The sequence below is a fragment of the Megalopta genalis genome, chromosome 2, assembly GCF_051020955.1.
Source record: "Megalopta genalis isolate 19385.01 chromosome 2, iyMegGena1_principal, whole genome shotgun sequence".
Lineage (NCBI taxonomy): Eukaryota > Metazoa > Arthropoda > Insecta > Hymenoptera > Halictidae > Megalopta > Megalopta genalis.
This window is the reverse complement of record NC_135014.1, coordinates 23,950,908-23,977,963: the sequence shown is the minus strand read 5'-3', so window position 1 is coordinate 23,977,963 and position 27,056 is coordinate 23,950,908. Positions and strand designations below refer to the sequence as shown.

Here is a 27,056-nt window from a genome sequence, read left to right as displayed (position 1 = left end):
CCGATGCCCGATTCCCGGCCTCGGATTCCGCGTTCCTTCGTTCTGTCTCTTACTCTTCCTCCTCCTCGGCCCCCCGCGTCTCCCCTCGCCTTCGGTTATTCTCCCTCGGCCGAAGCGACGGACCTTCCTTCTCGAAGCGACTCGTGGAAAAGCAACTGTCGGCCCGAGCGTGCCGCGCAACCATCGGCGGGTTAAGAGAAAGGTCGTCGATTAAGATAGCTGTCCGGTGTTCGTGGCGTGCCTTCCATAGTACTCTCCTCTTCTCGGCTACCCCTCTCTCCTATCCTCCCTCGGCTGCCTTTCCTCCCCTGCCGATTGGACGTCGTCGCTTCGCGTGGTTTGTCTCAATAGAATACGATCTACGGACCGGTCCGGCGACACCCGCTACCCGTGCCACCCTTTTCTTGCCGTCCTCGACGTCCCTTCTTCAACTTCCTCTTCTTCTCGCTCCCTTTCGCCAACTGTTCCAGTGGCGACAATTTTTCTGCGAACGGTCGCACACGCTCGACGCCGTAACTTCGCGGCGACACGTAATCTTTGCCTCGGAAAATTTGAGGAGGTTCTTCGAGCGTCGATTAATTGGCCTGGGAAGTTTGGAATTTTAATACTTAGCGGCGCGCTTTGAAAAAATTCCTAAACCTCGCTTTGTGATGGGATCGTGTAACTTTGTTCTATCGGAGGACTACTATTGTCGCCGTTGTAACTTCGCGGGAAATGGTTATTTCTGTCCAGGAAAATTTGTATGCGTTCATCGAATGTCGATTAATAAGCGTGCAAAGTGTCAAATTTTAATACCAAGTGTCGCGCTTTTAAAAAATTCCTGAAAATCGCTTTACACTATAATCGTGGAATTATCTTTTCTTGAAAAGCTCTTATTGTCGCTGCTGTAACTTCGCACAAGATGATTATTTTTCCTAATAAAAATTCAAATGTACTCTACAAACGTCGCCAAATAAGTATGCAAAATTATCAATTATAATAACAAGAACCGTTGTTTGAAAAAATTCTCAAAGACCACGTTATACTCCGAGCGTGAGACTTGCCTCCCTCGAAACGTTCTACCTACGATCACTATAACTTCGCAGCAGACGACTATTCCCGCTCCTAAAAATTCGCGAACGTTCCTCAGATGACGCCTAACAAGCGTGCAAGCTTAGGAATCATAATGCTCGACAGGTCCGCGGAGAAAATTTCCGAAAATCGCCTTATAATCGCAGCGCGGAATCTTCCTCATCTCGAAATTCTCTCTCCGTCTCCGCCATAACACCGCGGGAAATGGCTATCCGCGGTCATAAAAATTTGTCCGCATCCTCCGAACGTCGCCTAACAAGCACGCGAACTTAGGCATTAGAATACTAAAGATCGTGCTGTGAAAAAAAAAGGTTCCCGCGGATCGCCTTATAATCAGAGCGCGAGAGACCGCGCCGTGGAACTGCGACGGTTTAAAAGCATGCTGGAATAGAATCGTCGGGGTAAAGTGCGGAATTCCTGGGGCACGTCGGAGGACGCTGTGTATCGTCGGAGTTAATTGCCGTCGAGGAGCAACGGGAACGCTGACAACGCCGGGTTTCTCGCCGCGGCGCAATCCGGTGGAAGCGATAGAGAATTGCCGGCGCTCTCTCGGCGCGACTCTCGGATAAAACCTATTGCACCTTGGCGAAGGTCGCGCGGTCTCCGTGACGCGGGGGCTCCAATTACCGCGGCCCTGTACGCCAGTTTTGAGCTGGCTGGATACGCTTGAAAAAAAGTGCGCGCGCGGGCTCGCGCGGTGCGTGTGTGCTCGCTCACGCAGTTGTCCCGCAACGAGAGCCGCGCGTTTAAACTGCAGATTTAACTGTCGACATCCGCCCACGGCTCGTATATATGCCGGCCGATTGTAAAGGCAGATTACTAACGAGCTCTTCTGCGCCCTAGTATCCTTCGTGCATGGTTATGAGCGCGGGCAGCAGCGATAAAGGGAGAAACAAGAGGGAACTGTTTGTGAGTAGCGGGCAACTGGCCTGCGCAATAATGTAGCGTTTCGAGGGGACATCGTCGAGGAGGTAATGGCCGCCGGGCTGTCGATCCAACCGCGGATCGAGGATCGAGAGCGGGACGGACAACTGATCCACCTTTGATGCGCCAGCGGCAGATCTTCGTTTAGCGGACGGCCAACTTCGCCCTTCGCGCGCCAACGTCTTCCGAAGTTTTTATAACGCTTGCCTAAGGGAGCTGAACTGTTTTTCGGATGCTTGAGCCGTGGTAAAAGCGTCATTTTTTTTATACGTACGTGAGCAAATCATGCTTCTGTAATTAACGGAATAAGATGCGCTGTTTTGAAGTCTCCGATATGTCCACATTCGTCATCGTTGGCTGAAGAGAATGAGTGCTAATGAATTTAAAAAGGATTATAAGGAACCTAAAGAAGGTCGAGACAGTCTTAGAGCATCAGAGCTAGCGTTATTAGAGAAACGTTAAAGTAGATACACGTTTCTCGAGGATCAAAACTGACGTCTTTAAAGGATAGAAAATAACGTCTTTCATGGATCGAAGCTGACACCTCTGGAGGATCAAGATGAACATCTCCGAAAGATTGCTGCGAAAATCATCAAAAAATCGACTCAAGTGTCTTTAGATAATCAAAGAGGACGTCTTCAGCTGATCACAGCAAACAGCCTTATAAGATCCATGCAAACGAAGTTAAAAAGGATCGAAGCTAACGTCTTCATAAGAAAGAAACTAACGTTTTTGAAGTCAAGAAACTAACGTCTTTGATAGATCGAAGCTAACTTCTTTGATAGACCAAAGCTGACATATCTAGAGGATCAAGATGAACATCTCCAAAAGATCGCTGCGAAAGTCATTGAAAAATCGACTCAAGTATCTCTAGAGGATCAAAGCGGACGTCTTCAGCTGATCACAGCAAACGTCCTTATAAGATCCAAGCAGACAAAGTTAAAGATAATCGATGCTAACGTCTTCGAAGGATAGAAACTAACGTTCGTGAAGAATAGAAACTAAGATCTCTAGAGGATCAAACCTAACACCTCCAAAGAATCAAGATGAATATCTCCAAAAGATCGCTGCGAAAATCATCGAAAAATCGCCACAGGTGTCTTCAGAGTATCAAAGCGGACATCTTCGGCTGATCCCAGCAAACGTCCTCATAAAACCCGTGCAGACAAAGTTTAAAGATAATCGAAGCCAACATCTTCGAATGAAAGAAGCTGACATCTTTGAAGGATAAAAACTAACGTCTTCGGCGGATCGAAGCTGACATCTGCGGAGGATCGGAACGAACATCCGTAGAGGATCGGCGAGAAGATCCTTAAAGGATCGGAGCAAACGGCATTGGACACACGAAGCGAACGTATTCGGTGGATCGGAAGAGAGGCAATCTTGCCGATCGAGTGACACGGGGGCCAAGACGAGGGTACGGGGCTCCTCCGGTGAAAGAAGAAGCTGCGCGGGACCTCCTCTTAACCTTTGCTCTTTCGGGGTGCGTGTTTTTGCGTCGAAGCCGCAAGCCGAGAGGCGAGCCGGGCTCGGGTCCCCCGGCGGGTTGGTGTCCGGTAATTGCGATGAGATATGGCGGCCACTTCTCATTAAAATAGTTTAATATATATTTGTCAAGCTATCACCGCGACGTATGTCCCGCCATTCGTTATCGCCTCTCCGTGGTCCTGCTGTCCGCCGCGGCACCCTTCCCACGTGAACACGATTACTATAGAAGGGGGAGGGGGGAGGAGGAGGACCGGAGTTTATTTTTCGCAAATTCGGCATTCGGCTAATCGCCGCTGTTTGTCTCCTTGTCACCAAAATCCAAGGTCGTTTTTACGGCGAAACGAAAGCTGCCGCGAAAGATCGGCGATTGCGCGAGTTGAGATCATCGGATGAACTGCTGCACCACGGAGGCCAAGGTCGTTGATTATAATTTATTAACCGAACCGGCTAAATACCCTTTAGCTGACAGAATACAATACGAAGAATGATTTGATTAGACTTTTTACGGTAAAACGAAAGTTCCCGTGAAATGGTCGTAGGTGCATAAATCGAGCTTGATTTATGCGGCCCGGAAGAGCCAAAAGCCAAGGTCATTCTTATGATGGAACGAAAGTTGCTGTAAAGCTTCGTAGATGAGGATGCCGAGCTTAATCGATGAACTATCGCGTCCCGGAAGAACCAAATGCCAAGGTCACGTTTATCATAAAAGGAAAGTAGTTATGACACTTAGCAGATGCCTAAGTCGAGCCTAGTAGCCTCGGATATAATAGGTTGCCATTAAAACGTAGTTCAGAGATCGAAAGACTTCATCACGGTTTCATGACAGTTTCGTCAATTAGTCTTTAAAATCCTGCCTGATAGATCCACAGACGGTTAATAAGCACTCTACGCTGCCCCGGGAGCAAGGTTTCCGCGAAGCAGATGGAAAACTAGCGAAAGGAGAGATTGGCTATCTCGTCCTCACAGCGCAGACTGTCCGAGTGGGCGTGGCCTCGTTGCTCGCGAGCCTCGACAGTGCCCCACGGGGCAATCTCTCGATTTTTCGAGTCGTCAACTTTTCACCGCGATATGAAATTTCTCTGCGTGTTCTCAATACCGTTCGGAGATCTAGGAAATCCGCGAAATCTTGTCGCGTTTTCATCGTTTCTGCGAAGCAGAGATCAACGCGTTCGACGCTGCTTCAGAGTCGCCTTGGTGACACTAATTTTTAACGAGATTTTCTAACTCGTTTTAGCGAGGATTTAGAATGTTAGCAGGATTTTGGAAATATGCAAGTGTTAAATTAGTTAGTTTGCTATGATAGATTTTAACTTTCTAGTTTCGGTTATATTAATTAATATTACTTTGATATTTTGGGACTTTTGGTGATATGGGACTCAGGGTGTTCAAGAATAGTTCAGAAAAATTGTAAGATATTTTGGAACAACATTTAGAACATTTTTAGGTGGATCCGGTTTTCAAATTCTTTTTAACTAGGATCTAGGATGTTAGTAGAATTTTTTAAATGCGCAAGAGTTAAATCAGTATTTGTGCTACGATAAATTTTCACTTTCTAGTTTAAAGTATAGTTCAGAAAAATTGCAGTAAATCTTGGAAGAACTCTAAGATTTTTAGTAGGATCCAGTCTTCAAATTCTTTTTAACTAGGATCTAGAATGTTAGCAGAATTTTTAAAATATGCAGGAGTTGAATTAATACTTGCTATGATAAATTTTCTCTTTTTAATTTAAAGCATCGTTCAGAAAAATTGTAACATATTTTGAAAGAACTTTTAGGAGATTTTTAAAAAGATCTAGTTTTCAAATTCATTTTATCCAGGATCTAGAATGTTAGTAGAATATTTAAAATACGCAAAAGTTGAATCAGTGCTTACTACGATAAATTTTAACAATATTCGGACAATAAAAAAATTAAACAATAAAAAAATTTTAACAACACTTGAACAATACTACTTCAGAAAAATTATAACATATTTTGTAAGAACTTTCAGAAAATTTTTAAAAAGATCCAGTCTTCAAATTCATTTTAACTAGGATCTAGAATGCTAGTAAAATTTAAAAAAAAAACGCAAAAAATCAATCAATACTTGCTACGATTCACTTTCTAGTTCAAAGCATCGTCCAGAAAAATCGCAGCACATTCTAGAAGAGCTTCAACAAGATTTCGCGAAGAATTCGGTTTTCCCTGTTTCGAGCGGACCCCGATTTTTGCGCGGGCCCGTCGACAGGCCTGCGATATCCGTGACGTCTGGATATTCCTTATCCAACTCCATAGAAAATCAACGTCGATGAACCCGTTGGCCGCGTGGCAGAGATCCTGGAACAGGAGGACGGGAGGTGGAGGAATACTAGGGTGGTAGGGGTAGGGGCGTGAGGGGAAATAACGAAGAGACAGAGAAGCGGAGAGAGGAGGACGAGTCGTCGTCCGGGAACCGACTCTTCAGGCAACAGTGAGTGACAGCTCTATAGAGTTCGTCGGGTTGGTAGCATTGTGCGGATTTCCCTTCTCCTCGGGCATCTCTTAGCGGTCACTTTTGCCGCGGTACTCTCTCGCGAGCTCGTATGTAAAGCGTCGTATCGGCCTCGGTACCGCTCACGACATTTAGTACCGTACGTCGTGTATATCGGCTGTAACCGAGCCGGGAGACGAGCTCCGGTACACCTCGGACACCGAGCTCGATTATCTTCTTGTCGCGGACGTTTTAGACCGATTCCGGTGCCTCCAGCGCCCACTTGCCACTCAATTTACAAGCGGGACCCGTGCCGGCCACTCGCGGGAACCGCGTCCTCGAATCGCCGTTTCGCTCCACTCGAAATCCCGCATTTTTCTCTATTAATTCTGGCGGACTCCGTTCACGTTTCTTTAGAGGACGGTTTGCTAGAAATGAATTTTGCTCGAACGCAAAGACGAGGAATACGACGAACGTCGACGCAACGTGACAAAATTTTCGTTACGCGTTCATTGTAATTTGTAGACTGCGGATTTTTATGCGTTTCTAAGGAACGTAAGTCTCTTTTATTTATTTTAATAAAATATACGCGATATAAAAATATTCTCAAGCTCTCCCAATTTTTGTTTTCTGATCTAGTCATTTTTTGAGGAAAATGCATCAAATCTGCAGTGTCTAATAATTAGACTGTGAGTCTTGTGCATTCATATCAAAAATGAATGTATGCAATTTAAAACGATGAAAATATTAAAAGAACTTCAGGATATGTATTATTTCCATCTCAATGAAATTATTAAAGAAAGAATGCATTTTCTATGTGTCTTATATTTATTACAATTAATAGAAATTATTTCTATTTTGCGTAAAGATCCTCAAATACAGCAAACCTCAGTCAGCGATCTTTAAACCATTTTCCATTAAGAGTTGGCAATGTTAATATGCAATGTTAATACTGTTTGTACTGTTACATGGTAACGGTCGAGGTAAATGTAAATCGTTGCGAAGTCAGACTATCATAATGAATGATATCAAGTATCTCGACTGATTTGAATAAGTTGCGACAATTATAATTAAGCGGAAGGATGCCAATTAATTTTATATTAAAAGCATTATACACGAGACGATGATTATATTAGCATCGGGAGAAGTCTCATTGCAGCAGCATGCACAATGCGCGGGTTCCAGATCGATCGGAATGCGCAGAGTACAGAAGCTAAGCGCTTTATTATCCAAAGTGCACGGTACGCGATTATGGCAGGGCCGCGAACACGTGAAACCGTGGAATCCGACACGGTATTCACGCAATCCCCGGGAACGTTGATTGTGCTCGTGGAAAAAAAGAATCCCGAGCACAATTAGAACCGCGAGACTCTATTTAGAGATACAGAACTAAGTTTACACCGCTTATACCTTCTCTTCTTCTTCTTCTTCTTCTTCTTCTTCTTCCTATCTTCGCTGGTCTTTTATCGTCTCGAGACTTTTTCCTTTCCTTCTCTCTCTTCTCTCTTTTCTCTTCCTCCCCCCTCTTTACTCTCACTCTTCTTCTCTTATTCTTCTCTTCTCCTTCTTTCTCTCTCTCTCTCTCTCTTTTCTCTCTTACCGTCCGCGATTTTTCACCGTCCACTAGCTGCCTACTTGCACGCACATGGGTTCTCAGCGAACAAAATTCTGACGTGAAAGAAATTCACGTTAAAAGTCCTCCGAACATCGTTCAACTCTCGTAACGTTTCTGGAAAGTTGTTGCTTGGAGGATGCTTCGAGGTCATTCTTCGTCTTCACACGTTCATCTGACGAATTGGATTAGAATTACATTGCTACGAGTAATGCTGTAAAGCTTCATTGTTCGTCGTGCTACTCTATAAAAAAGTTGTATAGAAACGTCTGAAAATGACGATAAGCTTAAACTATTTTCCAGAACAATTTATTTCTAAATCGGTTCAACGATTCGGAACGAAACGGACAATTTGTTGTTTGAAATGGCACTTCGCTGTTTGAAATCGTTCTTTGCCATTTAAAATTGTTTTTTGTTGTTTGAAATTGTTCCTTACTCTCTGATATCGTCCTTTACTATTTAAAATGGTACTTTGTTCTTTGAAATCATTCTTTGCTGTTTGAAATCGTTCTTTGCTGTTTGAAATTGTTCTTTACTGTTTGAAATTGTTATTTACTGCCTGATATCGTTCTTTGCTACTTAAAATAGCACTTTGCTCTTTGATATCGTTCTTTGCTGTTTGAAATCGTTCTTTGCCATTTAAAATCGTTCTTTGCTGTTTGAAATTGTTCTTTACTGTTTGAAATTGTTATTTACTGTTCGAAGTTGTTATTTAATGTCTGACATCGTTCTTTACTATTTAAAATAGCACTTTGTTCACTAAAATCGTCCTTTGCTGTTTGAAATCGTTATCTGCTGCTTGAAATCGTTCTTTGCTATTTGAAACTGTTCTCTGCTGTTTGAAATCTTTTCTTACTATTTAAAACTGTTCCTTGCTGTTTGAAATCGTCCCTCGCCGTTTGAAGTAGCACTTCGTTGTTCGAAATCGTCCTTCGCCGTTGGACACAATTGTTTACCATCCGAAGTCGTTCTTCGCTGTTCAAAGTAGCACATTGTTGCTCGAAATCGTTCTTCGCCGTTTTAAATGGCACTTCGCTTTCGCGAAAAACTCGAGGAGCCAAGGACGCCGCCGGTCAGCTAAAGAGGATAGCAGCAGAGAAGAGGCTCGCGCGCGCATATTTATTTATGCAAACGGAATACGCATCCAGCTAATTGTGCGGTCGCACACCCCGCGGTGACTCACGTGACGACTACCCGGTTCCCTGGCATCGTTCCTGCATGTCAATTCGCGTGACAAAGGGTCGTGGCCGCGGAGCCGCGGCGTGGCGTCCACCCACGAAACTTCCGGTTCGTCGCCCCCTCCCATTTCCCCCCGCCGTTCCCCGTTCATTCGTCCTCTTCCTCTGCTCTCGAACCCGTGTCCCCGTGTTTCTACCCTTTCCCTTTCTTAGATAGCCGGAGAGGCTCGCGTGCGCGCGGACCTCGCGTTGCATGGTCGCGCAATTAGGCGCTCTTATGTGCAAATGACAAGAATTTTAAACACGGCCGAGCACACCAGATAAACAACCGTACTACGTGCGTAACGAGCGACCGAGTGTTTCCTGGAATTCGTTCTTATGCGATTCCGGATCGTCTTTCCCGTCGATGAGAGAACCGACGATCTCGCGGCGCTTGTTATCCTTGGGTCCGCGAAGATGTTACCATTGACCTGGACGGTTTAGTAGGATTCGTTGTTTAGGGTGATCAGTAGACTCCGGATTGTGTGCAAAATGAGAATTGTCATCGTCAATTGGAAGCTCTTACTTTCTTCGATAACTCTAATCGTCTGCTATTTTAAATTACAACTATTCAATTTTTCCATAAATGAAAATAATACGTGATCTACATTTGGGTCTGCTATGAGTCTTTTAGGAGCTTTCTATGAGTCTTCTACGAGTCTTGTAAGTTTTCTGTGAGTCTTCTATGAGTCTTTTATTATTTTTCTATGAATCTTCTATGAGTTCTTTTATGAGTCTTCTATGAGTCCTGTTCAATTTTTCTATGAATCTTCTATGAGTTTTTTTAGGTGTCTTCTACGAGTCTTTTGTAATTTTTCTGTGAATCTTCTACAAGTTCTTTATGTCTTCTGTGAGTCATGTATGAGTTTTTTATGAGTGTTTTATGAGTCTTCCGTAATTTTTCTACTAGTCTTCTACAAGTCTCCTGTGAGACTTCCCTACGAGTCTTCTATAAGACTTCTTTGAGTCTTCTATAAATCTTCTGCGTGTCTTCTTGAATCTTCTGTGAGTCTTTTGTATCTTCTATGATTCTTCTATGATTCTTCTATGAATCTTCAATGAGTTTTTATGAGTCCTCTATGAGTCTTCTATTATTTTTTTATGAGTCTTCTACGAGTCTTCCATAAGCCTTCTTTGAGCCTTCTGTGAGCCTTCTACGAGCCTTCTACGAGTTTTCTACGAGTCATCTATGAGTCCCCCATGAGTCGCGTCTATCACTGAACCCAACCCAGTCTTAAAACCCGTCGGACCCTCTGTTAGGATCGCCTCGGACCGTCGAAAGCGGACGGGAAACGGTCGATGCCGGCTCGGGACCGTGAAGAACGCGCGCGGATAGGAAGGAAGAGTGAAAGGATCGCGAGGAATACTCGTGGCACCGGTGGAGGACGACTGTCAGTCCATCAGAGAGCCGGCGAGCCGGGAATACCGAGGATGGCTTCCCAGCTTACTCGACGAACAGCTCTATCTGTCGAGCTCGAGCCAGCAAAAACCGGCGGCTCGCGTGGTCGCACGCACGACCAACGGAAACCATCGGGACGATGGACGACGGGGGGTTAGGAGCCGGGCTACGGAGAGAAAAACCCTCGGATACCGACTCTCCCGTGTCCAGAAGGGTGGTGGCACCATGGACCGATTGCCGTGATCGAGGGAGGCCGATGCGGAATCGGCAGACCAGGTCCTGAACGCTTTTCTCGCGTCAGCCTCTCTCTCTTTCTCTCCGCGGTTTACGAGCCGTAGACCCTGAAATCTTGGTTAGGGTCGAGGTTGGGGAGGTTAGACACTTCTTCAGGCTTCCGGAGGATTACTGGAAGTGGTCCGGAATGTTAGGATCTTCGTGGAGTTTCACGGTTGCATGTTTCGAGGGGTTCTTCGATTCGACGCTGAGTCGCTGTTGGAGACTGAGAGATAACAGCGCGCACTTTGGGAATTATTTCTGGGGTACAGAAATTTTATTGATAGGGCACTGTTAGGGGGTTCGAATGATTGTATATTGGACCATGTTTAGGAATTTTTTCGTTGAGATATGTTCACTTTTTAGGAAGTCGTGGAAGATCATTTCATAGTAAGTCTGACTTGAGTAAGAAGAGAGGTTATGAATTGTATGAACTTTTGCAACTTTGCGAAACGTGTGTTATTTTTAATGAAAATATTTGTAAACATGGTCCAAAGTATACACGTTTGAACCCCCAGTCTGCAATATTTCGATAAAATTTCTGTGACTTGGAAATAATTCACAAACTGCACACTTTTCTAGCTTCCATGGCCCAGTGGCCTCTTCGTCACTCTTCATTATTTATTTATTAATACGCACCGTTTTTACAACTATTATTATTTACGAATGTATACGTCCTGCAGAGTGGATCTTGACGATCGACGAGGCATATTCAAGCATTCGACGCGTTATTGTATAACATAAACGCGAGGCTGTTTGCGGTCTCTTGAAATTACTGCCAACTTAACTGGCGTCTCAAACGGCGGCTATAAAATTACCTAGAACACACCTAATAATTACAACGACTACGCGAATTGATTTCACGTTAAATAACCATGTGCCAGAACATCAATTTATTAGGTTGGCGCATATGAAATGTCGGATTTTCTCTGCATGCGAACGTTTGTGTCCCCGTTTTCGTTATGCGTTACGCATTAGAATCTCGTTGAGAAAAGTGTATTGCAGCAAATGGAGCATATTCCGATTAATTAAACAGCTTTTGAGAAAGAAATATGCACCTTTCAATTGACCAATTCTGCCGGAGATTCCGGCGATTTCCGCGGATGTCGCGAAAAGGGTGTCGCCCGAGTACGCGTCGTTTCGCGGCCGTGGCCGCGCGATCGGCCGCGGAAAGAAGGCACGGCCGCCTTTGGGGGATGATTTAGTAACCCGACGATGCGAGGGATAATCGCATGAGATATCGTTGCATCACGGCGCGGCTCGGCTGCGGCTTGTGTGCGTACACTTAGGCGAATGCCTGTTGCGCGCGGCATCGTTGACCCCGGGGAATGCGCGGGAATGCGCGGGAATGCCTTTCGGTGAGCTTAATGCGCGGGAATTTCATACAATATTAACGAAGATTTTTCCCCGGCGCGCGGAAACGCTGAAAGGCGGGGCCATTAACTCGTCGAAATCGCTCGTATTAATCAAGCGGCGAGCGAGCAAGCGAGCGCGGCACGATCTTCGGCCGCGGACCGCGAGCGGCGGAGTCGGATCGAGCCGTAAAACGCCTCACAGCGCGTTCCCTTATTTCCCTCGGCTCCCTCGGATGGAAACGGGAACGAGGCGCGTTATTAGATAGGCAACGCGCGGCTCGGTCGAACAGCCGAGGAAAATTCGATACGCGTCTGTGCAACGTCGAACTGTGCGCCACACGATCCGGAACGCAGCAAACCGGTCTAGCAATTACGCGCGAGATCGATTATAGCCTCGTAATGGGCCCTTCTTAAGCGTTGAACAGCTATGTATCTATACGAACGGAACTTCATATCTTTCGCGAAATAATTGCATCGCACACGCGAGCCTCTACCGGCGTTACCCCCGCCAACGTTTCCGTGGCACCGAACCCTCCCCTCCCGCCAGCCCGTTCTTTTTCCACGTGTCTCGCCTTTCTTTCGCCCTTCGACTACCTTGCCGCGGTCCCGCAGACCTTCTGGACGCTTCGAAATTAGCCGAGCAGGCCAAAGAAACGAATTCGCTGCCCTTTTGTTCCCTCCGTTACAGCATCGTTTAGGGTCTTCTACTTTTTTCGACACGAAACCGTGGCTTCGAGGCTCGGCGACCTCGGCAGCCGATCCGCGTACGCGCGAACTTTTATTTGCGCTCGGAGAGAGGCGTTTTGCAAGTTCGTCTGCGCACTTTTTGCAAGCGCGTCTTGCAATTTTTGGTTGCACTTCGGGACGTTTTTCGGTGGCCAAAATTCCGGGCGATCGTCGAACGATGTCTTTTTTTTGTTTTTTTTTTGGAATTAAATGGTATTTAGTATGTTTCAAATGTATAAACGAGATTTTATGCCGCTTCGAAACGCCTTGAAGGATTACAACGATGAAATTTTACTTTCGGAACAGAGAGAGAGTGGGTCGCGTGGCCTCGCTTGCCGAGGCTCGAACCGGAAGAGAAGAATAAACAAAACACTCGTACGCGATGCACGCGCTCTCGCGCGTTCACGTGCTGCAAACTGTTCCAAAAGAAGAGACAGAAACAAAGAAGATATAAAGGGTTTCTGCTTATAAAGTAATCTTATTTCGATCTCGTTTTATCACTCCTCCTGAGATAAAATTTAATTGCATTTCGAACAATTTCATTCGGTAGAATTCGGTCTGATCGATTTCCCTTCGTGCGTAAATATGCAAATTACGTACTTTTTTCGACTTCTTTCGAAAGCAGTTAAACTAATTTAGTTTATTTACCATAAACGGGCCAAATACTCTTTTCATTTCTCAACAAAAATTCGACATGATAATAGTAGAATAATAATAGCAACGAATATGAAATAAATATGATCACGATATGCGGATTTTTATGCAAAATTAAGATGCATCAATCATGAGCAATAGAAACAAAGTAGCAACTACATTTTTCTTTTAATCATTTTAATGGATTAAAAATAATACATTGACGTTTTAGAATGTTTTTAATGTTTACCCTTCTAATGTTTAATGTCAACCATCTTAACAGATTAAAAATTGACGTTCTAGAATGTATTTAATGTTTAATGTTAACCATCTTAACCGATTGAAAATAATACATTGTCGTTTTAGAATGTATTTAATATTTACCCTTTCAATTTTTAATGTTAACCATCTTAACAGATTAAAAACAATATATCGACATTCTAGAATGTATTTAATGTTTACCCTTTCAATGTTTAATGTCAACCATATCTCAACAGATTAAAAATAATACATTGACGTTTTAGAACGATTTTAATGTTTACCCCATTTTATAATAATTAATTAAATTTTCGGTCTAATGATAACATTGTGCAACTGATGATTGTTAAACCTATTAAAATCATCAACGAGAAAACCAATGTCGTTCCTATCGATTTATACGGACGTATAATTTTCGTCAAAAGTCTCAATCGCCTCGAAATCGGCTAAGTCGAAGCCACGCCCCCCGACGAGACGGTATAGAGACATTCGGCTCGAGCCACGGTTTACCGTCTCTCTAGAGAGGCGAGCTGTTCCCGCTGGTCCCTTTGGAACGGGACACGCGAAAAACGCGCGTAGAGGTCGCACGAGATAGAACGCGCGCCTCGCAATTACAGCCGCGCGTGTTCGAGCAAGTCCCATCGGAAAGAATGGTCAATCGCGGGGCCATCTATTGCTTAGACGGCCGGAGCTCTGAGCGGAGCCGAGCGGAGCCGAACGGAGCGGCGCGGCGTCGAGTCTGTATCGTCATCGGCCGCTGGCCAAGCCGGCCCAGCCACATAAAACTCGACATACCAGATGCGGTTCGCCGAGTCATCCGCGATTTACGGCGATAACTTTAGCAGCCGGACAATTTGTACCTGTAACGGGCGAGTAGTTGGCTCTCGGCTTTGATCGCGACGCGACGGCACGCCGCTGTCGCGCGACTGACCGCGCGAAATCGGCAGCGGTGGCGGTCGGGATCTCAAGAGAACCTGAAACCGATGAGAAAGTACCTCGCTTTGCCTCTATCCGCCGCTTATTTCCCTCGAAAACCGTCCGGATTATTTTCGATGCGATCGCACGACGACCACGTGCTTATATCGAGGCCAAAAAACGCAACAAGAGGCGAACGCGTGGAACGATTCTTTGCTCTAGTTGCTGTCGGATCGATTTCAGTCTCAGTTGGGCGATGAGTAATCCGATTTACGATTAACGAATGTAACTCGTTGGTTGTTATTAATTATTTTGGATTGCTTATGATCCGATTTCGCGTTAACGATTGTAACTCGTTGATTATTATAAATTATTTTGGGCTAGTTATCTGATTTCGGATTAACGATTATAACTCGTTGGTTATTATCAATTATCTTGGATTAGTAATGATCTGATTTCGGATTTACGAATATAACTCGTTGATTATTATAAATTATTTTGGAGTAGTTATCTGATTTCGGATTAACGATTATAACTCGTTGGTTATTATGAATTATCTTGGATTAGTAATGATCTGATTTCGGATTTACGAATATAACTCGTTGATTATTATAAATTATTTTGGACTAGTTATCTGATTTCGGATTAACGATTATAACTCGTTGGTTATTATCGATTATCTTGGATTAGTAATGATCTGATTTCGGATTTACGGATATAACTCGTTGATTATTATAAATTATTTTGGAGTAGTTATCTGATTTCGGATTAACGTTTATAACTCGTTGATTATTATAAATTATTTTGGACTAGTTATCTGATTTCGGATTAACGATTATAACTCGTTGATTATTATAAATTATTTTGCTTTAGTTATGATCTGATTTCGGATTAACGATCATGACTCGTTGGTTATTATAAATTGATTAATGATTAACGATTATGACTAGCTAAGTTATCATAAATTATTGTAGATTAGCTATACTAACTAACGAGTTTTAATCGTTAATCACTAATTCGATTACTGTTTAACCAACTCCGATTTCAGCCATTCACAGAGCAAAACGATTATCACTACACTTTACGCATTTATGATAAAAACGATTTGGTGCAACTTTAAAACAATAGGACAATTAAAACTAATTGAGAACGTCGATATATTATTTACAACTCATAAGAATTATTAAAGACAATTATTTATATCACAGACAATTATTATAGACAATTCTCATTTCACATGAAGATGCTCATTGTACGAACTTATGGCAAAATTGAATAATTAGAATACATACCACTGAACGTATCAAAAAAACGTACCAGTACTATTACATAATTTTCTTCTATTAACAGAAGAAATACACTCTCACATGCCTCCTGTCTCTCGCGCGATTTCAGATGCAGAAAACGTTTGTTTCGCGCGAAGATCCGCAGTCCAAACGATCGTCAAGATCGAGAAGACTGATTAAGCGAATTGAGACCATCGACGCGAGAAATTGTCAACTACTTCGATTCCGTGATAAGCCGGGGAACTAGCGAGTCTATCAACGGTGCAGCGAGCGAGACGTCTGAGACGTTTTACCAGCGAAATCGAGACGCGAGTCTGGGGCGGTAATGAACCCTTTAACCGAGCCAGGGCCGGCTTAATGACAGTTTAAAGTTTCCTCTCGCGTTCGGGGTATCGCAGTCGGCCATCTATCCGTGAGCTCGGCTCGTTCCCGGGGAACCGTGAATCGCTGGATCCGATTGCGATCGATGATCAATTACTCGGCTGTGCACGGGCGCCGCTACCAATCCGGCCAAAAATGTTCTGAAACGTAATCGCGATTACGCCGCTGAAACGCTTCGGGAGAATTCGCGGGCGAGTCGAGTTTTCCTTGGCGAGGGACAAGTGCTCGTAGCGTGCGGTTCGCGTGGAGCTGCTATGGGGAACGAGGGGAAAGAGAGAGAGAGAGGGAGAGAGAGAGAGAGAGAGAGAGAGAGAGCGAGAGAGAGGGGGGCAAGCTGCTATCGAGAAAGGCGAGGAAAGACAAAAACGAAGGAACGGAGGCTACGGCCGAACCGAGAGAGACAGCAGATAATAAAGCAGGAGTCCGCGAAGAATGATTTACTGGCGGCCGGTCGAATAACTTTCCCGCCAACACTGTTGCCACCTTGAAGAGGCATTGCGTGGTATCCGCAGCTCGCCAGCCTCGCCGCGTGCAACCCCGCAGTCTCGACAAGCTGAAAATATCCTCCGAACAAAAAGAACACCGGATCCTGCGAAATTGTTGCGCAAAACTGCCACCCATAGTTCGCATTTCTTTTTTTCGTCCGATGTTTAATGACCGCGCGAATCCGAGGAACATTCTCACCGAACTTTCCATTTTCTCGTCGCTGTTGCTCCTTAAACTGCGACACTACGGTTGAATAATCCGTGGACTTAACGCGACGTTATCGTCAACTTATTCTCTTCTACTTTGTAATTTATTGAAACGTATGAAAATGAAGGATCGTCCTGATGAATGTAAAATCGTTAATAGAATGTGTAGAACGATGTGCAACGTGAAATGAATTTATGCCATCATCGGGTGCGTTCTAGACTATTTTACGGCTGCCTTTTATGGCGCTAGTTAAGTCAACGTAATGGAGAACGAGGGGGGAGAAGCGCTGGGTCATCGAAGCCAGAAGAAATGTGCGCTGTTCGCGAATTATTTCTGAGACTTGGAAATTTTATTGAAATATTGCAGATAGGGGGTTCAAATGTGCACACGTTGGACCATGTTCGCAAATATTTTCATTGAAAAATATACATGTTTCGTAAAGTTACAAAAGTTCACAGAGGTTATAGTCTCTCTTTTTACTGAAATCGGATGCAGCTTCAAATCATCTTCTATAACTTCCGCAGAAGTGAATATTTCTTAATGAAAAAATTCCTGAACATTTAAATAAATATAAAATTCCTGACCAATATGTGGACATTGCAACCGTCTAAGAACAACATTTCATAGAAACGTCTGTATCCCAGAAATAATTCGCAAACAGCACAGTATTTCCTTTTATTGATTTATCGTGTCAAGTGCCACGTCGATTTCTCTTGTAATGCGTCGAACAAACGGGACGTTATTATTATTGTTAATCTATTAGAACTATTGAAAAAGAGGAAGAACGTTCCATTTGACCTCTATTTCTTGCAATTGATGCGGACAAATTTGTATTTTCTATAAAAATCCGCAGTCTTGTTTTTATTTTCTGACGTCAATTTTAACTTTTCAGTTTCGGTTTCATTAATTAAATATCTTCGAACTTTCGTTACGAAATTTATAATACGATATCGAGATTTAATTATACAAGATATAAATATATATTTAATTACATAAGATATAAATTATATAATATATAAATATAAAAATTTAATTATATAAGATATGAATATAAATTTAATTGTGTGTACAAGATATAAATACAAATTTAATTACATAAGATATACATATAAGAGTTTAATTATATAAGATATGAATATAAATTTAATTACACAAGATATATAAATATAAATGTAATTACATAATATATAAATATAAATATAATTATATAAGATATGACTATAAATTTAATTACACGAAATATAAATATAAATTTAATCACATAAGATATAAATATAAATTTAATTATGTGAAATGTGATATTTAAATCGCAACGTCATGAACTAAAAACAAAAAGCATTGTCCTACTATCTCTAATGCAATCGTTCTCGCGGTACGGAATAGGGTTAATCGCTGACCCTCTGATTACCATTGACCGACTGTCAGAAGTACTGTTTGAACGCGTCTTCGTTATTTCTCGGTGCGGGTCGCTTAATCTCCAGCCGGCGTAAGACTATTCCGAAGACAACCAGTTTACGATTCGCGGACGATGGTATCGCGGTCCTTTCAGCTTCGCTGAATTATTAAGCCCGACGCGTGATACGGTTAAACCGTGGGCAGGTATCTCGTTACAAACACGCTGTCCACAATTTTCCCGGCTAATCCAATAACTCATGATCGGCCGCGACGATAGTTTCACTTTCTATCGACAGATTAATTCTTATTCGTTCGCTTTATGCCGCGGCCGGGCGGTTTCGCGCGCGAGACCACCCCTCTCTCGTGCCCGTCGCGCCTTCTCCGGGGACTCGGTCGCATCTGCATAATTTTCCAATTTAGATTTGCATTTCTAAATTGCATTCTCGCGCCTCCTATCTGCCGCACGGTTATCAGATAATCCCCGCGGAGCGCTCGCGGATTCGTTCCCTTTGTTGGCCAATCGGGACTTTTATTTGCCGCTGCTGTCGATGTCGACGCTGAAAGCGGCCGTCTTCCCGGGATCCCGTTGCTGTAACAAAAGCTTTTTCAGATTATAATTTCGTAAACAGTAAGCGTACGATCATAAATCTGCACTCGTATGAGCTTTCGCTGTGCGTCAGTCATTTTTTCTTTCGAGATGATCTTGTATGGTATAGCAATTGCCGTGGTTTGGCACAAAGAATCGTACAGCAGAATCGTAGATTCGAAGATCAAAGCTCTCAATTCACAACTGTAAAATTAAGTTAAAATTTAAATTAAAAATTAATTTTCTACTCGATGATAATTCTTTTCGAAACATCCCAGTAATTCCGATTCAATATCGCAAATCATAGAAGCACTGTCGACCAAACGCCTACTACTTGAACGCAGAAAATAGCAAAATAATAGAACGAAATATACACGGTGTCTCAATATTATTGTACAAGCGGGAAATGAGGGCTTCCCTGCAATCAGATTCGAAGATTAAAGCTCCCAATTCACAACTGTGCTATAAAACTCTTCGCGTTTCTCTCTATATCTTTTTAAATTTCTACTCGATGACAATTCTTTAAACATCCCAGTGACTCCGATTCAATATCTGAAATCATAGAAGCACCAAACGCCTACTATTTGAGCGCAGGAAATATCAAAATAATAGAACGAAATATACACGGTGTCCCATTATCATTATACAAGCAGGAAATGAGGGGTTCCCTGCGATCAGATTCGAAGATCAAAGCTCTCAATTCACAACTGTGCTATAAAACTCTTCACGTTTCTCTTTATATTTTTTTCAATTTCTACTCGATAATAATCTTTAAACATCCCAGCGACTCCGATTCAATATCTGAAATCATCGAGTCGATTGAAACCCGAATTATCCCGTGTTGGAGTTACAGAAGGCGGAATCGGAGGATAGAAGCGTCACGTGCGACACGCTCAGGCGTTTTCACACCGTTGTAAATCGAGAGGGGTTCGGCTCATTAGAAATTCGATAGAATCCGTTCCCGTTTATCGAGGCGCCTTTGTGCTCGGGCGTTTTTGAAGCCACGGGAACTCGGCACTCGGCGAAGGGCGCAAGGCATTCGGTCCGAGTACGCCCGGTATTCAAGCAGCACAGCGCAGCACAGCACAGAGCAGCAGAGCACAAGCATAGCACACGGCATAGTGTGCTGCACTCACGGCCTTTTCGAAGGAAACCAACGGCGGATTGTATTCCGTATACACCCCGATTGAAATCGATATTCTCCGCAAGGTCGGCGCGCAACAAAACCAGCGGAACAATGGTTCGCGTGGTATACATTCGCCGGGCAGCGGAATAACAGGTAAAACTGCTCGCGATTTAATACAGCTCTCGTGAACCTGCCGCAACCGGAGCGCTGGTACCTCCCATCCACGGTCTTCGGATCGTTTTCGCTCTGGAATCGCGATCAATCCGCCGGAAACTTCGCTGTGAAATTCGCCGAACGTTCGGAACGTGCCTCCGATGTTCCAATGATCTAAACATTTTCTTTGTTTCCCGCGTTTTCGGCTTCTCTACGATATTTAATTATAGTTGTACTCGTCTCTTTTTTGAAACAGCGTCGACGAAATACGAGTACAATAAATTCTCCCGAATTTTTCTTCAACTTTGGGAAGAGGAGGTACGATTGTTCGAGCTTCGAGATTCATTATTATAGCTCCCCATTGTCAATGATTATAAAAACGAAGTGCAAGGCTCGAATAATCGTATCTTCTCTTCCCGAATTGTCCATTTTTGTGCACAATCTGAGCATCAATTAGAGGAGTTACTGTATCTTTTTATTACTAGCTGCAATGGTCCACAAAGGTGTTCGTACATCTTTTAAAATAACTTTTTCAAAACTGAACTGAATAGTTTGAATTTTTTTAGATGATAGACGGTGGCTAAAAAGCTTTTTCTTTTTAATTTTACCATTGCTTGGAATGAAAAGAATAAATTAAAGACGCACATTTTTTAACTATTTTATCTGAGCCTATAACGAACATTTAAAAAATGCCTGTTGCAGGTTTTATGTGCGTGTTAAATAATTCTATTTATGTGAACGTCTTCCTTTTGTTTCTTGTTATTATTCTTAATCCTGTTTTCCACCGTTCTTTCGACCCTCGGCAGGCTGTCGTTCGACGATGTTCTTTAGATCTTTGCGAATTATTTCTGGGTCACAGACATTTTAATGGCATGTTGCTCTTAGACTGTTCGAATGTACGTATATTGAACTGCGTTCAGGAATATTTTTTCATTTAAAAATATTCATTCTTGAAGAATTTATGGAGCATGATTTAGTACCACGTCAAACGCAGAATGAACGACCAAGAACTAATCAAATTTGTGTAGCTCTATCAAATATGGATATTTTTCAATGAAAATATATATGAACGCGGTCCAATGTACAGACATTTCAAGTCGGAATCAAATTCTATTCTCTCGTCGCCAATATTTCTTTTCTCTTCGAAGAAATGACTGCGATCGAAAAAGTTCCAATCATTGCAATCGTAATAAAAAATGGAACAGGAAGGGGTTAATGGAAAGATTATTATTAAACGAAGGCTTATTATTATTACACGAAAGCTGATTATTATTACACGAAGGGTGATCATTATTACACGAAGGCTGATTATTAATTGAAGGATTATTATTAAAGAAAGTCAGAAGGATCCGCAATCTGCCTCCAACGAAAGCAAACACTTCCGAGCCTAATATCTCGAGTTCCGTGCTATCCCGAAAAGCAGTCGATCGCACGCAAGCGGAGAAACGTGTCGCATTTTGGCGAGCGAACCGCGGCGACTTGTAATCCATCGGGGATGAGAGGTGGCGCGTCGCGTGGTCGCATAAATAACAAGTGCTGGGAGCACGAAGGCGTCCATCACCGCCCCCGCGCTCGTCGTTCTAACGTCGCCGTATCCTCTCGGTTTTCGGCGAGGTGGTGCAAAACGGGCCACTCGGGAATTAGTCACCGCGGCCCGGTGGGCCGCTATTACGAATGGGCCCGGGCTTGCCGGACGGTATCCCGTTTCACCGACGAAATTAAACAAATCGTACCCCTAGAACGGGGCGCCTCGCTCGCTCTCGGACTCCGCGGCCCGGCCCCCGTGGTCCCCCCTCCCCACCCCGTTGTTAATCGATACCCTCCAGTCCGCCGTCCTGTTTATACAACTCGCCGCGACACCCTGCAATTACGCAAAGACGACCGATTAATTTTCCGTCGAATCTCGGCCGATTTCAGGTGCAGGCGACCGACCCCGATTGCGGCGTGAACGCCATGGTGAATTACACGCTGGCCCCTGGCAGAGTCGAGACCGAGCAGCTGATGGTGCGCAGCGACACCGGCGATATCTGCGTGAGAACACCCCTCGACAGGGAAACCGCGCCCTACCTGGAGATTCCTGTGATCGCCACCGACAGAGGTAAGTTGTCAGCTGTTTCTTTTTTTTCTGGTAATGATAAACCATTCTCGACGAAGCTCTAACGATCGAGCTATTTACTATTAATACTATTTACTATCGATACTATTTGAGCGCAGGAAATAACAAAATAATTGAACAAAATATAGGCTAAACACCCCCTTGTTTTTAACGTAACAGAAACAACTTAAAAATGTCCCAAAATTTTCAACTCCTTGCATTGCATCTATTCTTGGATTTTCATAACAGAAGAATCGGATTTTATTTCGATTTAGAAGAATTGTGTAAAATTCATATTTAATGGGATAGTCTGACACGTTGTCATAGTGTAAGAGGGTAAATGGATGCCAAACTACTTATAGAAGTAGTTGAGACTTCTTCTTGAGATTTCTCGACGTTATTACAATTAATATGTTTGCCCGTTAATAAATTTGTTCGATCATTTTCTGCAAAAATAGCGGGATAGGAAAAATCAGGAACGTAGCTCAGACTCATATCAATAAAGTCTCTTAGTTTCCTAGTTATGTGCCAATCAGTTCTCTCAGAATAAATTTCCAGATTTAAAAGCAAAATATATTTCTTTTCGATGTCAGGCAACAGCCGAAAAGCGAGTGATTTTCCTCGGCGAATATCTGCGATAATTTTGCAAATAACTACGTATAAAAAATTACAAAGATAGCTCAAACATCTGTCAATATGACCTTGGAGTTCGATTAAAATGCTATGTCCAGAGTTGCCACGAAAAATCGACCATCTGCCTCTTCGAAGTCTAACATCAATCTGAGACTGACATCTACAGGATGTCCCAATATTATTGTACAAGCGAAAAATGAGGGGTTCCTGAGGTCATTTGAAGTAACTTTTTCCTTTGCGAAAATGCGATCCGCGGTTTCGTTTACGAGTTATTAAGGAAAAACAGTGACCAATGAGAGGCGAGGTTAGTTAGCGCGAGGCGGCCGAACCGCTAGCCGAGCTGTCCTCTCATTGGCCTTGCGCCAGCCGAGCTGTCCTCTCATTGGCCTTGCGCCAGCCGAGCTGTCCTCTCATTGGCCTTGCGCCAGCCGAGCTTGCCTCACATTGGTCACCGTTTTTCGCGAATAACTCGTAAACGAAGCCACGGATTGCATTTTCGCAAAGGAAGAAGTTGCTTCAAATGACCTCAGGAATCATCCCATTCCGCGTGTTGACATAATTATGGGAACCGTTATACCTTTATATCGCAATTTATTGTCATAGAATTCAGGAATTAGTTCTACATATCGTATCGGTGATGCGCTTCGATTAACGTTACTGTGCTCGAATTAAAAAGAGTGAACTGAAAGTATCCAAAGGAGTCGTTTTCTCCGTTAAACTCGAATCTCGATCGATGTCCTTCGAATTCGTTCTTCGACGCGCGCGTTCACGATAGAACGGCACCGCTTGCATGGCAAACGAAGCGCGTCGCGGCGATTGCGAAGAGCGTAGGTTAATTATTCCGGACAGTTTCCCATCGATTCGCGGGCTCGGGGAGTGGGAGGCGCGGCTATCTCGTAAACTTTCGCTCGATACGTCGATCGATTAGCGTCGGCGTACCGTAACGAATCTTCCGTGACCAAAATAGGAGCCCGTAAAGTAGCGGCCGCGCGAACAATGCTTTTCCTCGGTCTTATCTCTCGGTCCCGGCGAGAGGTGAGAGGAAACGAGACCGAGAAGAAGCAACCAACGACGGGAGAAACAGCGAGGCAGCAGCAGCAGCAGCAGCGAGGCAGCAATGGCGTGGCGACACACGGTGGAAACGTGCCACCACGAAGAAAAAGAGCGGAGCCGGGGGAGAGCCGCGGTTGGTGGAACGAAGGAAGACACTAGCTATCGCCGTGGCAAGATCTAGTAGCTCTGTAATGGGGTGTATGATTTATGTCGCCGGTGCACGGTGTGTGCCCATTTTCAACTGGCTACGTCCACGCTGCCCTTACGCGAGAGAGGACAATGACTGAGGTCCATTGATCCGGCCGGAGGTTGACGCGAGCTACCCTCCGGCAGGTAGTCAACCTGCCGGGGCCGGCGCGTTCGTTAGACGATAGCCCGGCGTGTTTCGTTGAACGGGAATTCGATCGCGGGAAATTAGAGCGGCCGAGGGATCGGGCCCCGATGGAATATCTGGGCAGCAGCGACCGCAGGCTCTATTGTTGGCTGGCTGCCGTTTTGCAAACAGCAGAACGGTCCATAATTGTTGCTCGTTATCGACACGATTGTTCCGCGTGCTACCAGCCACGCCGACACCATCGGCACAATAGCACCGCTCGGATATGACGCGGCCCGAAGTCACCGCCAAGTGATTTATACCACCTGTTGACGAGCTAGGACGATGCCAGGCAGCCTTCGAGCGAGCCGAGACCCCGCTTTCTCGCGACAACGCTGCGAGAAATCTGAGGGGAGAGACTTCTTCCGTTTCGTCGCGGAATACTTCCGAGGCTCGATAAGCTTACGCCCCTTTTAGGCGATGGCAACGCCCTCATTGTCCAGATGGACCAATTGTTCACGATGTTTCAGCTAAGCAAGTTTTCTAGAGTCCTGCGAAAGTGTGAACTTAAGTATAAACTGAACGTCGGACAGTTTATGAAGGGGGAACTGACGTAACTTTGGCGTAATCTTGACGTAACCACGCCCCTTCGAACAGTTTACAGTGCGCGAGACGTGAGACAATGATCTCGAAAGTACTCGGTATAAATAAAGCAGAAAGATTGTTGTCTTAAGGACACTTCAGGTGAAAGGATCAACAGGATCGCGCCCACTTAGAGCACTCTTTTCGGAGCTCTAGACAAACCACGCCCCTTGAAGCAACTTATGGAGCGATGGCAACGATGCTACGCTCTTTAAGGAATCTTCTAGAGAGATAGCAGCGAAACAACGTTCTCTCAATAATCTCAGAAAACTAAAACTACGGTCTTCGAAGCGTTCTACGAAGAAAGAGCAATAAAACCACGCCCCTTAATGTACTCTGCGGATACGAAAGAACGAAGCAACGCCTCTCGAGGGACGCTACAACGACGAAGCCACGAAAGTGCATCTAAGAACATACTCTGCGGAGAGTTGGCAACGGAACCGTGTTCTTTGAGGCACTTTGTACGGAAAGAACCATTAAGCCACGCCCCCGATGCAGACTCGAGAGCAGGAGCAACAAAGCCACGCCCATTAAGACGGTTTGCAGATAGGAGACAATGAAAGGACGTCGAAGAAGTCTCTTTACAGAGAAACAGAAATGAAACAACGTCCTTCGAGGCACTCTATGCGGATGGAACCATCGAGCCACGCCTTTTAATGCGGTCTCGAGATGAGGAAAAACGAGGCCACGCCCATCGAGAGAGAGAGAGAGAGAGAGAGAGAGAGTTTGTAGATAGAAAGCAAAGAAAGCACGCGCAAGAAGACACTTTACAGAGAATCGACGACGAAAGAACACACCTTTCAGCGCACTTGGTAGAGATAAGCCAGCGAAATTGCTGCGAGGTTATGTACAGCCCTAGACGCGACTGGTTACCGGGCACGGTTGTATTGAGGCTGCGGATCGGTAGTTCGCGAGCTCGCCGTAGGAAGAGGGAACGAAGGTACAGGCGATTCGCACGAGCGAACGTCGGGCTCTCGGTCCCGCGGAGGACGAAACGGCGAGGCCATTTCTCATTTTCGCTGCTAGAAGCCGCAAACGCCTAGGCGGGGAACGCGTTCGGCGATAAGCATCTCTGCGCCGGGAAGAGAGCAACTATGGTCGAAACGCGCCGCTCTATCGGCCTAATGGTGTCGGATAACGGCAGACCCGAGCCGATAATTATTACCTACGAGTGGTCCCGCTTTGAATCGAGATCCGTGGATCTGCGAACAGCTAGGCGATACCAGATCGCCGCCGATAGAGTTTCTACGTTCTGGCTCCCACTGTTACAGCGTCTTACAACCCGAGTCGCCCGAGACTTTCGGACAGCAGAGCGAAATTCGATTAACGGCGACGTAACAATCACGAATATATCGTATGATTTATAAATATGATTTGGTGAAACAAAAATTGGAAAAATTAAACGCGCGACACCCGTCTTGGTATTTTTATATTTTGCGGATCCTAATCGAATTTTTGGTACACATTGCATCGACGAAAAAATTAATTTTTTTATTCGGCAGTGTTAAGGTTGTATTTCATATGCATAAAATTCACTGTTCGTCGGATGAACTGAGAATAATGTGGTTTATAAAGTTTGTCCTTAATTCAGATTTAAAATGGCTTCGAGTGCAAAGTCTTTCGCGATGCGTTACCATTTTAATCACAGAATGCACTTGTTCTACTTTTTGACATAAATAACATTGTAAGGTTTAGGACAAATTAATTATTATTAAGGGCAGCATGCTGCAACGGGTCAGGACTTGACAATTAAAATATTATTTAATCGTTTCAAGATATAAAAATTACTACGACCTCGGTACAAATTAAAAAGAAGAATGTTTACTATTAAATTGACATAATTAATGAATTATTAAGTTAATAAATTATATTATATTATTAATAAATTATTAATAAAACGCATAATTTTTAAAAATGTAATTAATATTTAATAAATTAACGAGAAAATAAGAAGTCGATCCGGAGTTGAATAGTTTGTTAAACACAGAGGACTTTTTAAGATCGCGCGGACACAGTGGACAGAAGCGTGCGGCGTCGAATCGTGGCGCGAGCAATATTCGGAAAAAATGTCGGAAAACCGTAAAGGAATTCGCGGATCCGTGTTATCAGTTTCCGTATGGATTCCGAAGGCAGCTCGTCGGGTTTAAAGGGCCGCGTACCGTTCGTGACGAGGCTTGTTCTCCTCCGTTTAACAATACGACGACGAGCCAGATAAAATCTCGAGATTTCGGTTACGGCTGTCCCCGTGGATCTCTCCTGTAACGGAGAGGACCGGGATCGATGCTATCTCCTCTCTTCTGGAAATTGCGCATTACGTGGCGCACATGCGAAACGATTCTCGCGCGCATCTTGATGCACGTCCTACGATCAACGTACAGAAA

The 27,056-nt window shown here is 44.2% G+C and overlaps 1 protein-coding gene across 1 annotated transcript in view; it reads left to right on the top strand.

Annotated features, from left to right (window-relative positions):
- ds (dachsous cadherin-related 1) overlaps positions 1-27,056 on the top strand; it is a 516,000-nt gene that overhangs the window by 400,709 nt on the left and 88,235 nt on the right. Inside the window, exon 2 of the mRNA XM_033470688.2 lies at positions 21,857-22,037. Within this exon, the coding sequence (XP_033326579.2) occupies positions 21,857-22,037 (181 nt within the window). The remainder of the gene's footprint in view (positions 1-21,856; positions 22,038-27,056) is intronic.